The sequence below is a fragment of the Myotis lucifugus genome, unplaced genomic scaffold (assembly GCF_000147115.1).
Source record: "Myotis lucifugus unplaced genomic scaffold, Myoluc2.0 scaffold_28, whole genome shotgun sequence".
NCBI classification, from domain to species: domain Eukaryota; kingdom Metazoa; phylum Chordata; class Mammalia; order Chiroptera; family Vespertilionidae; genus Myotis; species Myotis lucifugus.
In genome coordinates, this window is record NW_005871076.1 from 505715 (window position 1) to 521569 (window position 15855).

At 46.2% G+C, this 15855-nt stretch overlaps 1 protein-coding gene across 1 annotated transcript in view; it reads left to right on the forward strand.

Annotated features, from left to right (window-relative positions):
• The window catches only part of PPP2R2B (protein phosphatase 2 regulatory subunit Bbeta), a 220825-nt gene that overhangs the window by 150186 nt on the left and 54784 nt on the right, over window positions 1–15855 (forward strand). The window contains exon 4 of the mRNA XM_023752142.1: window positions 1326–1438. Coding sequence (XP_023607910.1) covers window positions 1326–1438 — 113 coding nt within the window. The remainder of the gene's footprint in view (window positions 1–1325; window positions 1439–15855) is intronic.

Sequence of the window (15855 nt, forward strand, 5' to 3'; positions counted from 1 at the left end):
TTATTGCTGTAGAAAATGACAAGTGTCAGCAAGTGGAATAAAGGGTGGGGACAGGACAAAGGTGAGAAAGGTAGTTTCCAGGTGGGGACTCCGAGGAGACTGCAAGGGGAAAGGAGCATTTTGATGACTCTCCTTTTATTTCCCTGGGTTGCTAGCAACAAGCAGTGTGCAGGTGAGATTCATTCATCCATCCAACTCGTAGTCATTGAACAACTGCTCTGTCCCAGGCACTATTGTCGGTGCTGGAGGTATAGTAATGAGCAACACAGTCAGAATCCCTGCCTCTCTATTGATTTTACATTCTAGTGAAGGAGACATAATAAGTTTTCCAGTAGTGAAGTGTCCTAGGAGGAAACACAAAAGAGGAAGAGGGGCTAGAGCAGTGGTTCTCAACCTTCTGGCCCTTTAAATACAGTTCCTCATGTTGTGACCCAACCATAAAATTTTCGTTGCTACTTCATAACTGTAATGTTGCTACTGTTATGAATCGTAATGTAAATATCTGATATGCAGGGTGGTCTTAGGTGACCCCTGTGAAAGGGTCGTTCGACCACCAAAGGGGTCTCGACCCACAGGTTGAGAACCGCTGGGCTAGAGAATGATGAAGAAAACCTTTTTATGTAGGTTGGTTAGGAAAGGCCCCACTGAAGTTGGGGCATAGGGAGAGAGCAAAGTGAAGGAAAAATAACGTGCAAGAGAGGGTAAAAGGCTCCCCTGGCAGAAGGCACAGCTTATGCAAATGTCCTGTGGCAGCAATGAGATTAGCATGTAGCAAGAGCTGTAAGGAAGCCATGTGGCAGGGAGTAGGGTGGATGGTGAGATCAGAAAGGATGAGGAAATAGGGGTGCAGGTCATGGAGAGCCTCTTGGACCACGGGAAGGGCAGTGTTTAGTGAAATGCAACACACAAATGGGAATAATAATAGTATCTACCTCTCAAGGTACTTGTGAACATTCAATAAATTCTCCATGCAAAGTGCTAGCATCGTTAATTTTATATATGTAGCTACTCTTGTTATTCTGTGTTCAATAAATATTTTTATGGAATGAACAAAATTAATGTCTAAGCTGTAGATTTAACAGCCCATTGTCAGGAAGACCATCTGTCTCTCCATGATAGATGTTTTTTTGTTTTGAAACGTGAACTCTGCCTTCAAGTGACACAAGATTTATGCACCGAAGCCCTTGACATGAGCCAGCTTCTGTGGCAGTTTCTTCCATTTGTACCTCCGCCTCTCCCGATCCTCCCGGGCCCGACCCAGAAGAAAACTCCTCTCCCAGCGTTCCCGCACTGTAACGTTGATGTCCTCTGGTTTCCCTCCACAGATAAAACTGTGAAGCTGTGGAAAGTCAGCGAGCGCGATAAACGGCCGGAGGGTTACAACCTGAAAGATGAGGAGGGCCGGCTGCGGGATCCTGCCACCATCACAACCTTGCGGGTGAGTCCAAAGGCTGTTTTTTTTGCCACCGTCTTGGTGCCTCCTGAGGTTGGCCACATGCTGGCTGTTGTGAATGTTGCAACTGTGATGTGAGAGGGAGGGAGATCCAGCAGAGACTCACCTACCCGAGACTCTGGTAGCAGATGGGGGAGCAGGACAGGTGCCAAGCTCCACTGACCACAAGTCCATGCATTTCCTTGGTCCACGTGGCCAGTGCCATGTGTTACTGTATGCTTTGCCTCGGTCTGTTCTCATTACCTAAACATCTTGAGCATCTTTTGTACTCAAGATACAGGGGATGGGACTACCCAGAAGGGAAGTTGAAGACCCGATTCAAAACATGAACCTCCAGCCCAGCCTGTGTGGTTTAGGGATTGAGCATCAACTCATGAACCAGGAGGTCACGGTTCAATTCCCAGTCAGGGCACATGCCCCAGTTAAGGCTCAATCCCCAGCAGGGGGCGTGCAGGAGGCAGCCAACCCATGATTCTCTCTCATCACTGATGTTCTATCTCTCCCTCTCCCTTTTCTGAAAGCAATAAAACCCTATTTTAAAAATACAAAATAAAACACACATGAACGTCTAAATCTAACAAGACTGGGTTCCAATTCTACCACTTACCAGAATCTCCCACAGTCACTCAACGTTTTGAGCTTTAGTCACACAAGTGATTTTTAGTTTCTCCATCTGCAAGACAGTGAACCTAACCTTTACGGCCCATGGATTTATGAGGATAAAATGCAATGAGGGTGGGAAGCCCTGACTCCATGGCTGGGGCTCCATAAACGATCCCTACTATTCGTCTGAGTGGCTTCCTTCCTGCCCTCCAGAAATGCAGAGTCTGGTAAGAAAAGAGGATTCATAGGCTAATACACAAATGGTGATGGCACTAAACAGAGGGAGATAAATGCAGGGTGAGTCGGAGGGAGTTGCCATTTGATCAAAGGAGGGGGAAATTACGTTGGTTCCGGGAGACCGGGAAAGGGCGCCGAGGGAAGTGGTGTTAAAAATAGATTTCTAAAAGTGGACTTTTAAGGGAAGGCTCTCCAGATCTAGGTTAAATTGGTTCAAGCCTGAGTTATGAGCTTAGTTTTAGATGTGTCCAATGTGAGCAGGAAAGCGAGCACATGTCAGGACCAGCCCTAGCCCCAAGGGACTTTTCAAACGTGTGAAATATGCGCTTCCAGCCAGCAGCTGCTCCGCTGTAGCCAAGCAGTGAGAACGGAGACAGTGAAGCACATCTGGGGAAGAGATGTTGTCGCCCCGGGTTTAGGAGCAGAGATGGGAATTGAATGATGGCTGTGTATCTGATTAGCTCGCCCGTTCATTTGTTCGTTCATTTGTTCATCTGTTTATTGAGCGGGCACTGTTTGAGCACAGACTGTTCGCTGGCCACAGTGCTGGGCGGTCTCACGTTAACTTAGTACTTACTGATGAGTACTTGGTCTTCATTTGAGCTCCTTCTGCGTTGGCTGCTCTGCCCCCTCTTGTCAGCCTGGGCGTTCAGCCTGGAGAGCTGCCAGCGAGCCCACCCCACCAGACCAGGCTGTTGCTCTAAAGCAGTGGTTCTCAACCTTCCTAATGCCGCGACCCTTTAATACAGTTCCTCATGTTGTGGGGACCCCCAACCATAAAATTTTCGTTGCTACTTCATAACTGTAATTTTGCTACTGTTATGAGTTGTAATGTAAATATCTGATATGCTATATGTGTTTTCCGATGGTCTTAGGCGACCCCTGTGAAAGGGTCGTTCGACCTCCAAAAGGGTCGCGACCCACAGGTTGAGAACCGCTGCAGTCTAAAGGCTGGGAGATTGGAGAGTAGAGCAACTAGGAATATGAAGGTTGGGTCCATCTGTGCTGGCTTGGAACTGTGGTCTAGTGACCTTGGACACGACACCTAAACTCCTTGTGCCTCTAATGTCGCATCTGCGCAACAGGGATGATGGTGGTCACTGCTTCCTGGGCCAGTGGTGAGGATTCGATGCTGCATGGCGTGTGATGAAGAGCTTAGCCTATGCCTCATCTCAGAGAAAGTCGGTTCCCTGCTGCTGGTTTGCGTTACTATCATCATTAGTATGGCTGTTATTACTCCCTGCTGTTAGTAGGCCTCTGCATCTGAGAAAAATTCATACTCATTTTTCTTGTCATGTATTTTTTTATCTTGTTGTATTTACAAACTGGTCATTGATGTCTGCTAAGCGGCAAGCGCTATGCAAGCGATACAAAAGGAATAAGATATAAGATAGCCTTTCAGCCCCCAGGACTTGACTATCCTGTAGGGAAACAGATGGATTAGGTGCCACTGGGAAATTTACAACATGAACTTCTGCCCATGTGTTCCCTTGCTCTTGTTTGCTACATGGAGGGGATTTCTCATACTATGAATGCCTGTTGTCCCTGGCCTCCTATGGGATTTCCTATAGCTGTCATTTGCCCTGGAGATGCCATCCCATGATGAAGAGGAGAGAAGGCCTATCTGTAAGTGTCCACGAGAGCTGAGATTGCCCCCAAAGTAAGACAGTGATGTCGGGAAGTGTATCCTACAAGGAAGGAGGCCCCGAGGTGGGGCCGAGTTAGAAAATCCCAATTCTGGTTCTTGCTTCCATATTAACCAGCTGGGTGATCCTGAGCCAATGAATCACATGTGCTCTCTCCAGGCTTACTTTCTGAGTGACAGAGGACGGGACAGAGTCAGTGTTTCTGCCACCACAGTATTGGTTACAAACACAGGTTCCCAGGACCCAGCCCCAGGGGTTCTCTTCAGCAAGTGGAGTGGTCCGAGGAGCCTGCATGATGGATATGAGCCCCTGAGGGTGGGAACAAGGGGGCCGTGGTCACTGGGCTCTCTCATCTCTCGGCCTCCTTCCAGCTGTTGTTTTTGTGAGCCTCTGTTACTTTCCAATCATTGCAACAGATATTGTACCAGCTTGGGAGACACCTTTGCTCTAAAATTGTAAATACTTGCATCTGATTTCACCTCCTCAACCTTCCTAGGCTTTCAAATATCCCATTTCTCAGTGTAAATGTCCACACCCCAGCATCCTTTCCAGGCGAGTACTGACAAGGACAGCCTCCTTTCCTTCTTGCTCCCAGTGGTAGAGGAAGAAACAGCCAGGCTACCTGCAGACCCCAGATTCAGAACAATGACTCCAAACAGAGAATGGGCTTGACGTGATATTAATCAGACGATGATTTACTAACATGCTCTGCGTTGAAATGTGCATTGCCAGCAGTTGTGGCTTTTTTTCTTCCCTGTGCTATGATTGCCTCCCGCTCCCTTTCAGAGTTTCCAGTTCTATGTGGATCTTGAGAGTGAGAATGTTTAATAATACCCGACAGCTAATTAATCCTCACTGAGTAATGAACCTGTTCTATTTCAGTGCTGGGAGGCTCGGCTTTTCAAAGCAAGAATGTGGCTTTTTTTTCCTTTTTTTTTTTTTTTCCTGGAAGGTAGCCTTTCAAATCCAATCCCTCATTACCCAGAGAGACTATGAGAAGCACTTCTATGAAAACAGTATCTCCTGCTCAGTATCATAATATTCAAAGCAATAATCATGATAATTGAACAATTACACCTTACAGCTATACAGTGCCATTTATATCACAAAGTATTTTCTTACCTCATCCCTAATTCAGCTTTGGAACAGCCACTGAGAAGGGCAGGACAGGTATTTGGCAGGTGAAAATGCCGACATCTCGTATTTATTGAGCATTTGCTATGTTCCCTGCACCATGCTGGACAGACACACTGTTTGCATTAGCTACCTCATGACGTGTAGTTCACTGTTAAAATGCCTATTGCACAGATGAGGCTCAGAGGAGTTAAGTAACATGCCCAGATCATGCAGGGCTAAGAATCAAACCTTGATTGACTTGGCTCTGGGATCTGAGCCCTTAAACACGGTGCAGAATCAGAGAGACTGTGACTTGCCCAATGGCCATCGACTGGTTACTCTAGAGCTGGGACTAAAAGTCAAGAGCTCTGGCTCTTCAACTTGGACATACATCCGGCATTTGGAATGGTTTTCTTAAAATGAGTGCCATTATTATTCCAGGCCAAGGTGTCTCTTCCTTTCTCCCTCTCCCTCTCCCCTCCGCCCCCCTTGACTTTCCGGATCCCTGACAGCAGCGTGGACAAACAAAGGCCTTGAGGTCTTATGTAGAGGCACTGAGCAAGATCCTCTTCTTTCTCAGCCTCCCTTACCCAGAAGTAAGAGGCCCTCGGAGCTCTTTCTAGGCCTGGAAGCTCGTAGTTCAAGTAATTGAATCAGCTGGGATGGGAGCTGGGTGGTGGGAAATCGCACTTGGCACACTGAGCCTGGAGTTATGATTTCCTTCATTATGGTTGCCTGCCAGTGCCTTGGGAACCTAGGCCAGGTTGAAATTTGCTTTTAATCAGATATAAGTGTAGAGTCCAGAAGGTGTGAGCTCCCAAGCTGTGATGTGTCATAACCTCCCCCCAAATGAAGGGGATGTAATGAGCTCACGTTCTCATGTATTTTATCCAGACGTGCCTTACAGCTGCTAATAATAATTATTATAACAGCCACATTTATGGAGTGCTTGCTATATGCCAGGTGCTGGATTTTCTATCCTTACATCGTTTCATCCTACCAATAACTCTCCCAGGTAGGTCTGTTATTCTTTCTGGATTGTCCTAGGTTTTATTCCCTCATTTCATTTAAATCTCTGCTCAAGTGCCACCCTTCTCAGAGAAACTCTCCTGGAATGCCCAAGAGAAAAGAGCCTGCTGGCCCTGGCCAGATAGCTCAGTTGGTTAGAGCCTTGTCCCAATACACCAAGGTTGTGGGTTCAATCCTCAGTCAGGGTACATACAAGAAGCAGCCAATGAATGCATAAATAAATGGAACAACAACTCTCTCTCTCTCTCTCTCTCTCTCTCTCTCTCTCAAATCAGTCTTCCCATTCACTCTCGGTGCCCTTACCCTGCCCCTTCTCCTTAGCTTTTGTCCTCACCTGTTACATCATGTGTCCGCTGCCTGCCCCCCACTACAGTGTCAGCTCCATGAAAGCAGAAACCACACTGTGTACTCTCCCATAGCTCGAGCAGCTAGAACAACACATGGCACACAGTAGGCACTCAGGAGTATTTGTCAAATGAAAGGAATGGAACAGGTTTAGAGCAGGCAAGGGATTTGCCTCATGACTAAGAAATGGCTGAGCTGGGATTCAAACCCAGTCCATCTGACCCCAGATTTGATGCTTTTCATTATGATTTCCTACAGCCTTAGCTTTCTAAGAAAATAATAATTCATGATCGCAGGGCACTTTTATTACTTGTGTCTCTCAGAATTGTTTGGCAAAGCCTTCTTAATGTATGAGCTTGATTTGGAGGCAAGTAGAATGCAAGGGGGAAGGGCTGCCAAGGCCTTTCTGCCCAGGGTGGGCACACAATGGGTGCACTGATTTTAGAGAAAAGATTCCATTTCACCATGTTTTTACACACGTGCCTTCTGCTGGTGACCACCTCTGTCTTCCTCTCAACTCAGGGCACACACATTCCCAGGACTTTCCCAAATTAACATGGTTCCACTTAGAATGACCCTGATGTTTACACATCCCACTGGTGGCAATTTAGACACACATACCCCCCAGCCATAGTCTAAGACACCATGGCAAATCGGCCTGAGTGCTTCCAACTCTGAGCTCTGAGGGGACTTCTTAAGGATCATTGCTAACAAGTCATAGGATTAGGCAGGTCGAATAAAACAGACTAGCTATTTTCCCAAAAGTTATACTTTTAGTGAAAAAACAAGTTTAACCACCTGATCTGTTTTCTAAAGAACTGATTAAACAGACCACTGGTTTAAGTTTACTAATAATAGCCACTATGTTTAATCAGAAATCCCTAGTGACAGGGTCTGGGTTGAGCAGTTTTATGGACATTTTCTAATTCTTCATCACAGTCCTGTAACTCCAGCATCATGCCCATTTTACAGATGTGTAAACAGAGGCTCAGGAAGGGGCGCACTGGCCTAAGGCCTCACAGATGATAAGTGGCAGAGCCAAGAATGGAGTCCAGGTCTCTTTGATGCCATAGCCCCTGCCCGCCACCCTGATACAGGACTATGTGTTGTGTGGTCCCTGACCTTGACAACAGTGAGGATAACACTCTTCTCTGACAGGTAGAACTTTCCAGAGCATTGCTTATCTAATTTATTGAGTATCTACTGCATGCTAGGCACTGTGCTAAGTATGTACTACAAAGTGTACCTTACAAAGATGAGTGACACACACTCCCTGTCCTCAAGGGGCAAGGACGGGGCAAGTTGCAAAGGGCTGCAACATGAAATCAATTTAATCAGTGGTTCTCCGAGTGTGCCCCCATGGTCACCTGCAGTGCTTTTTTAGACCATAATCATCAGCTTCACCTCTACGGATTCCAGTTTAGAGGGTCTGCGTTGTCCCAGTGACACCTTTGACAAAACCCCTCCTGGAGAACTCCCCGGTGGTTCTGCTGCAGGTGGTCCCTGGGCCAGGCTTTGAGAAACCCTGGATAGGGCACGTGTCCAGAGCAAATCACAAATCACCGCGCAGTTCAGAGGAAGAGGAGAAGGGTGAGATGCAGGGCCAGGAAGGAGTTATCATGAAGCATCTTGAAGGATAGGTGGTCTTTCATGCTGGAGGCCTCATCTGATACTCGTGAGGATCCTGGGAGGCAAGTAGGACCCGAATTGCTATTTCCCTCTTTCTAGTAGTAGGAATGTGGTACCCCAGTATAGTAGGGGAAACGGAAGCCCTGAGAGGCAGAACTGAGAATCAAATGCTTTCTGTCTCTATACTTCTTGCTGCCTCTGCGGTGACCATGGTGATACTCACTTTGGAGGATGGGTAACCCTAGGCCAGTTTCCGGGCAAATTACTGGCTGAGTCAGGATTGTCCAGGGCTGCCCCAGGCTTTAATTTGGGGTTTATGCTTTCATAACTGAGGCCTCTTAGGACATCGATACAGCCTACCCCTACCATTTTTTAATTTTTCCAGAATTCATTTTGTGATTTATGGCTGCTCTGGGGGCTTAATAGCCACTCCTTTTACAGTTTCATCTTATATTTGTTGCAAATAACAATGAAGTGTTTAGCTACTGCAGTGAAAAATCAATCAAGCCCGTTCCATATTCACGGGCTCACAATGGCACCCGGATGGCCCCCTGGATTAGATTAACTTTGTGACTGTGTCACTCTGGTGTGGGTAATTTCTCAACCTCCGCTCCCTCCCTCCCCGCCTGCCTTGGCGGGTGGATATTGAGATCTCCCGTTGATTGACTGCCCCGAAAGGCAATGCTGGCGTGTGATGTGTGTAACTCAGCGGGGCGCGCGGACTCTGTGGTTATGAAAATAAATAATAATTTATGTTATCGTTATTGATTGCCATCATTATCTGATTGTATCTGTCTGCGTCATGGGGTTTCAGTTATGGGATCAGAAAGCGCTCCACAGGAACCTCAGGCACTACCCTCACTGACGAGCCTCGGTGTTTGACATGTGTCGCCTCTTGGGGGTGAGGGCTGTGGATGTCCCCGTCCTGTTCTTTGGCTCATGTTCAGTGAGACAGTGTCAGCTGGTTCAGTGTCAGACAAAGGAACTAAGTCAGTTGGAATAATAAAATAATAAGAGCAGCAAACATTTATTGAGCATTTGCTGTGTCCCAGGGACACAGGGCATCTATTGGCTAATTTAATATTCAAGGTAAACCTATAAGGTAGGAATTGAAATAAACTTCATTTTAGAGATGTGGGGCCTAAAGCCAGGGAGGTTAAGTAACCTGGCCAAGGTCAGATGGCTAGTAAGTGGGAATGCATGGACTTGAAGTCATGTCTTCATGCTTCTAAAATTCATACTACTTTCCTGCCTCTTGTATTAGAAGAGCATGTCGGGTATATTCATCTGAATATTCAGTGTAAACCAAAATATGAGTGAGCAGAGACTAGAGACAAACCTGCCAAGTAGACGGTAGGCGCTCCTTTGCCTTGGGCACAGGTGGGTTTTCTACTTTGTGTGGGGGAAGGTAGACCAGAAGGACGCGTGGAAACTAGGTCATGGTGTACTAGGTCATGGGTGATCTTGAGACTCTGGGCACGTCTTAAGTCGTCCCCGGCTGACTGGCTGACTCAGAATCTCTAGGAGCAGGGCCAAGGGATCTACCCAGGTTTCTCAGCTGTATCCCAGACCGTCCTGGAGACCAGCTGGGTCTGAGAGCCATTGACACAGTGACCGAAAGGTCCGCTCCAAAGTAGAGGCTCTCTGATTGGATTTTGTAAACTCTTTCTTTGTCCTCTTCCCTCCTCCTGCCTCACGATGCTATGTAGAGTAATCTGAGGGCACTTTTATTACTGAAACATGGTTGCCTGTCCACTAAGTGACTGATTTGATTTGGAGTGAGCGTCTGCAAGCCAATCAGGTTTAGATTGTGTGTGAGCAGTTCCGCCCTTTACAACTCAAGTTCTTTTTCCCTCAAATCGGGGCCAGCCTACCCAATGGCCAGTATGCTGTAACATTAACAACACTGAAGACATCAATTAAGCACATGCTGTGTGCCAGGCCTTCTGCTAGGCACTTTACAAGTACCATCTCACTGTAGCCTGGCAGCAGCCCTGCGGGGTGGGTACTGTTTAATCCACATTTTCCAGATGTGGACATTTGATTCAGAAACTGAAGTGACTGGCCCAAGGGCTACAGACACTAAGGGGCAGAGTCACATTTTTTTAACCAGATTCTGTCTGACTCCAGAGACTTCAATCTTAACACCGTGACCTAGAGCTCCAGGAAAGGGCCATGTCTCTGACCACGTCTCAGCCATCACCTGTAAGATGGCAATCACCACCATACATTCTTCCCACAGAGGTTAGGCTAACAAAACAGAGCCCCACGCTGACAGTAGATGCCCAGTATGTGCTATTATTACCATTCTCCTCTCCCTTTCCATCTTGTCTTTCACCTGGACACCAGGAGTTTCAGGAAGGTCTGATGAGTATACTGAAAAGGTTCAAAGCAGTGTTGTGTTTGGGGACCAGAAAATTCATTGTGTTTCTTTCGTTTGAATGCGTGTTTGTCCTGGCTCTCCAAATCTGGGTTGGATTCAGAGTGTCTACACTGACAATAAAATGTTTTCGTTCATCTCCACACCCCCTTTGTTGTGCTGCATTTACCATGCAGTAATTAGATCCAGCATAAATGGAAATAGAAGCAGAATCCTGTACCTGGTTTGAGATCAAGTTCTGTTTGTCTCTTGCTCCCCACCCCTTTGAGAGGTATTTGTGGTCCTGGACTGTGACAGGAACTAGTAGGTGACCCCCCCCCCCCCGTATGCATACTCAGTGACAGTGGGAAGCTGAAAAGTCCACCCGTGTCAGAAAGGAAAAGAATCATGTCAGAGGAGGAAACCTCGACGTTTCCATGGCCTCTGGTGTAGTTTATTTTGGTGTCATTTATTATGAGGGAGGACAGTATGCTAGACCATAACCCATTCTCTTTGGTCATTAAATGGTCTGAATTTCAGCGACGGGAAAGATGGGCCCGGCCAGGGCAGGTGGCCGGCCCTTTTCGGGCTTTGCAGGCGAGACTCTTGTGACTGTGTCAGACCTTATTCATACTGACCCAGATGGATTTTTCTCAAAAGAGAAGTTAATAGTATGATTTTCCCTTTCAAGGGCAGTCTGTGCACTTCTAAAGTAAGTGGAAAATCCAGGCGTAATTGGATGATTCAGGGGGAAAAGTACCTCCATTCTCTGAATCTTTCAGATGGAATTGTCTGAATCATGAGTGTAATGGGAGAGACATTGTCCCCAGACAGGGCTGGGCTCTGAAATGTGAGCTCCCTGCTGCAGGAGTGAGGGTGCGAGTCCCAGCCCCTGACACTGTGCATGTATGTATATGCGTGTGCAGGCATGTACATGGCATGCAGTTCTCAAGTAGTGCATGGCTCAAGAAAACTTAGGATGTTGGCAAAGCCTAGAACTGATTTGTATTTGGTTTTTAATTAGACTTAACAGGAAATCAAAAATATATGCCTAGATCCCTTTTGCTACCAAGTTATTCCAATAACTATTTGAAACCTCGAGAGGAACTCTTCTCATTATACGAACTATTTTTTTGTAGAAAATAATTAACATAAATGGATTTAGAATCAAATTCAATAGAGGGAACGATCACTTTGATCCTAGTATGTTACAAACCAGGTTTCAATGATGCATTGATATAAGTATCTTAAATACCCATCTCTACCAGAGAAATACATTTTAGATATTTCCCTAGAGGTTAGTGTATAGGATAATACCTTCTTTTTCTGTAGTCCATAAAAATAAGAAACTGGTTGGAGGAAAACATTTTATAAGAGTATATTTATGTTCAAGGAAATTATTACCAACGGGAAAGTATTTAATTCTCTGATTTCCTTAGAATGGTTGAGCCAGAAGGAAAGGAATTTTCTAACTAAAAGGTGTTGGATTTGTATGTATTCAAGAGGAGGAAACTGGGTCACATTCTTTTTTTTTAATATATTTTATTGATTTTTTACGGAGAGGAAGGGAGAGAGATAGTTAGAAACATCGATGAGAGAGAAACATCGATTCAGCTGCCTCCTGCACACTCCCCACTGGGGATGTGCCTGCAACCAAGGTACATGCCCTTGACCGGAATCGAACCTGGGACCCTTCAGTCCGCAGGCCGACGCTCAATCCACTGAGCCAAACCAGTAAGGGCTGGGTCACATTCTTGTTATTTGTTGTCATCAGATGATCAATTTGGCTCAGTTCTTTTCAAACACACACATACATGCTCACAAATGTTTCTTGCTGGAGAACATATGGGAAACCCCATCTTAAACACAGTTAAACAAATCTATTTACATCAGGCTTTCTCAGGACCTTTCATATACTAATATCCGATGCCAAATTCCAGGGAAGATAGATGGCATACAGTATTTTTCCAACAAACGTACTTGACGGGGGAAAGCCCTTTTCTCATGGGGTTACTGTTTTTTATGACATTCTGCTCAACACGTGGTCCTTGGCTCAGTGCCAGTTTACAACCAGATAATGAGTTTGTATGAGAATATGAACCATTCATATCACTAAGCCACTGTAGAGTTCAGCTGACGCTTGTATTTGTCATAGCAAGTCTTTTCTCAATGAATGAAGCAATGCGTTGAATCTGGCTTGGGCTCCTCATCTGGTCATGGACCATTAACAAAGAATTTGTGGGTCAATTGTTTTGAGTAGTGTAGCCATGGACCTCACTTTAAGAAATGCTGGCTGAAGGATCGGATCTGGGAAGGGGGAGGGGGGCAGCCTGATAGCACTTTCACTCCGCTCTTACTGCCTTCAGGCACCGAATCACCCAGGCACAGAATCACCCAGGCACAAAATCACATGATGGTGTAGGACCCTTCATAGCACCTCCCTCTTGACATTCAATTCATTAACGATCACTGAGAACTTACCAGCGCCTGACACTGATCCGGACACTCTGCATATTCCATCGTTCAATTTTCACCTTAACCCCGTGAGCTTAAAACCATCCCCACCATTTCACAGATAAAGAAACTGTGCTCTACATGGAGGAGGCAATTTGTGCAAGGTTGTTTGCTAGCAAGTGGCAGGACCAGCGTTCACCCCTGGCTGTCTGACTGCAGACCCCCCCTCTTAACCACCATGCTGCCTGGCTTCTCAACAGCAATGGTGTTCAACCATTGGAGCCAATGGAGGCTTGATCCTACTATCAGAGACTTCTAGAAGCATATACTCCCCCATCAGCCAATCTGAAAGCTTTCACTGTTTATAAATGTGGAGCCTAACATCTATCTAATCTGCATTTATAAGAGGAAGGTTCCATACGTATAGTCAGGGATAGACATCCCTGCCCTCATGGGGCTTACAAGCCAGTGAGGAACTAGCTGGTTATGAGCTTTTATTTGAAAATAGCAATAGCACCAACTTCGTGCACCCATGCCAGACATCACAGTCAATCTGCTGTGTATTTTATCGCTGCCTGAGAGCCTTCTCAACATTTCCTTCTCTGCTTTGTGATCCCATGTTCTATAATTAGTTTGAGGGAGAGTTCTGCAACTTTGAATTAAATAAAGACGTTGTCTCTTTAATGCCAAAACATCTAGACATAAGGTGAAAACTTCATCCAATTATCCTGCTATTTCAGTACCAAACATGCAGATGTTAAGAAACTCTGAAAGCTTGATTTTTTAAAAAAATTGTTTGTTCTACAAATTCAAAGAGCATCTAAGAGAGAAACCTTCTGGGGGTGGGGGCCATAAGATTATCAATGCAGATAAGACAGGAGGTATAAGGTTACATAATGAGATAGAAGTGTCAAAACAAGGCCACACTTGGTTACCATTATTCCTTCCCAGAGTAAAGTCATCTCTATAGATGAATTCACAGATGACTGTCACAATCCTGTTGAAATGTGCCCTTGCCCTACTTGATGGTCAGATCAGTTAAGAACTTAGGCACCAATGCCCTGGCCGGTGTGGCTCAGTTGGCTGGAGTGTCGTCCCATGCACCAAAAGGTTGCAGGTTTGATTCCTGGTCAGGGCACATACCTAAGTTATGGGTTTAATCCCATCAGGGTGCTTACAGGAGGCAACCAATCTGTGTTTCTTTCTCTCTCTCCCTCCCTCTCTCCAAACAATTTTTTTTAAAGAACATATGCACCACATAGGTTACTTACTCCTTTCTTCACTAATTCCACAAGTATTTCGTGAGTACCGTACCACTGCAAGCCAGGCACTGTGACAGTCCCTGGAGATATAGCAGTGAGCATGAATGGCATGGTTCCTGCCCTCATTGAGTTTACAGGCTCTTTTGGTTGCCGAAGAGAGGTGTGTGGTACACAGGAGAACACATGATCTGATTGATTCATCCATGGAAAACAGAGAATAATTTTTGGAGCAATTAATAATTGAGCTGAAGCCAGAAGTCAGGTGAGGAAAAGAATAGGAGGAGCCTTTCAGGCAGAAGAATTGCCATGGACAAAGGCCATGAGGTGGGAAGTCACACAGGAGAACAGGGGATGGAACAAGGGCCGGAGCGGCTGGGATGCTGGGCACAGGGAGATGATGGAGACAAGGCAGGCAGCTTATGGCCAGGCCATGCTGGGATCATAGACCTTCCCGAGGAACCTGCTCTTTCTCCCAAGAGCAATGCAAGCCCTTTCTTCTCTACACTGGTTGCTTTGAAACAGACCCTCTTTGCTCAGACATCTCAATGTTCTGCACCCAAGACAGGACATACACCAAGACAGAAAAGCTGCAGGCACAACCTAGGACTTTCCCGGTGGATATGAAGAGTTTAACTTGAGGAAGCAAATGGCATTTGTCAGTGTGGCCATGTTGCCCTCCAGCCCCCCTTGCCTGCCACTGTTTTAGTACATGTCAGGGCATGGCCTCCTCGGAGCTTCTCCAATATCAAGGTGTCCTCCCTCCAAGGTGAGTCCTCCCATGAATGATTGAATTGTTCGAAGGGTCATAGAACCTGACAGCTCCCTATTACACAAAGGAGAAGATAAGCTTCCGATTAGTCCTGGGGCTGGAGGAAGCCCAGATAGAGTGCACCTGTCAGAACTGCTTACAACATATAAATCATTACCTCAGTTTTCCATGCAAGAATTGGGCCAGAGAGAGAGAGAAGTGACTGAGGTTTGTTAGCAGTGCAGAGCCATAAGTAAAGAGCTCATGCTTGGCTCCAAAGCAGGATTTGTGCTGTCCATGCAGAGAGAAGAGCCCCATGCCCAGAGGAACGACAGAGACAAATGCCCACTGGCTCCAGGAAGGGGCAATTTGTTTCTCTGGCATTTGTTGATGGGCTTTTATCACTGATCTAACAATAGCAGCCACCAAAGCTTTCCCAGACTCCAAAGGGGAGATGTTTGGTATTAGGCTTGCTCTGTGTGTGATCCTAGATCTCTCTATTGTGTAATCGCCATAGTAATCTTTGTTATTGTTGCCACTTTGGGTCCCTCCATTGGGCAAAAATCTCTGAGCTAGCTAAGGCCCAATTATGGCTAACCTGCTATCCCACAGTGCAAGGTAGGAGGGTGTTTCTGAGGGCAAAAAAGCAACATGAGCCGTGGCCAGTGTGTCTCAGTTGGTTGAGCATAGTCCCATGCACCGAGAGGTCAGGGCGCATGCCCGGCTTGTGGGCTCAACCTCCAGTAGGGGGTGTGCAGGAGGCAGCCAATGGATGTTAGCCTTTCACAGCAATGTTTCTCTCTCTCCCTCTCCCTTCTTCTCTCTTTAAAATCAATAATAAAAACATTTTTAAAAAATCATGAAACTTCCCTAACCAATTTGGCTCAGTGGATAGAGCGTCGGCCTGCGGACTGAAAGGTCCCAGGTTCGATTCTGGTCAAGGGCATGTACCTTGGTTGCGTGCACATCCCCAG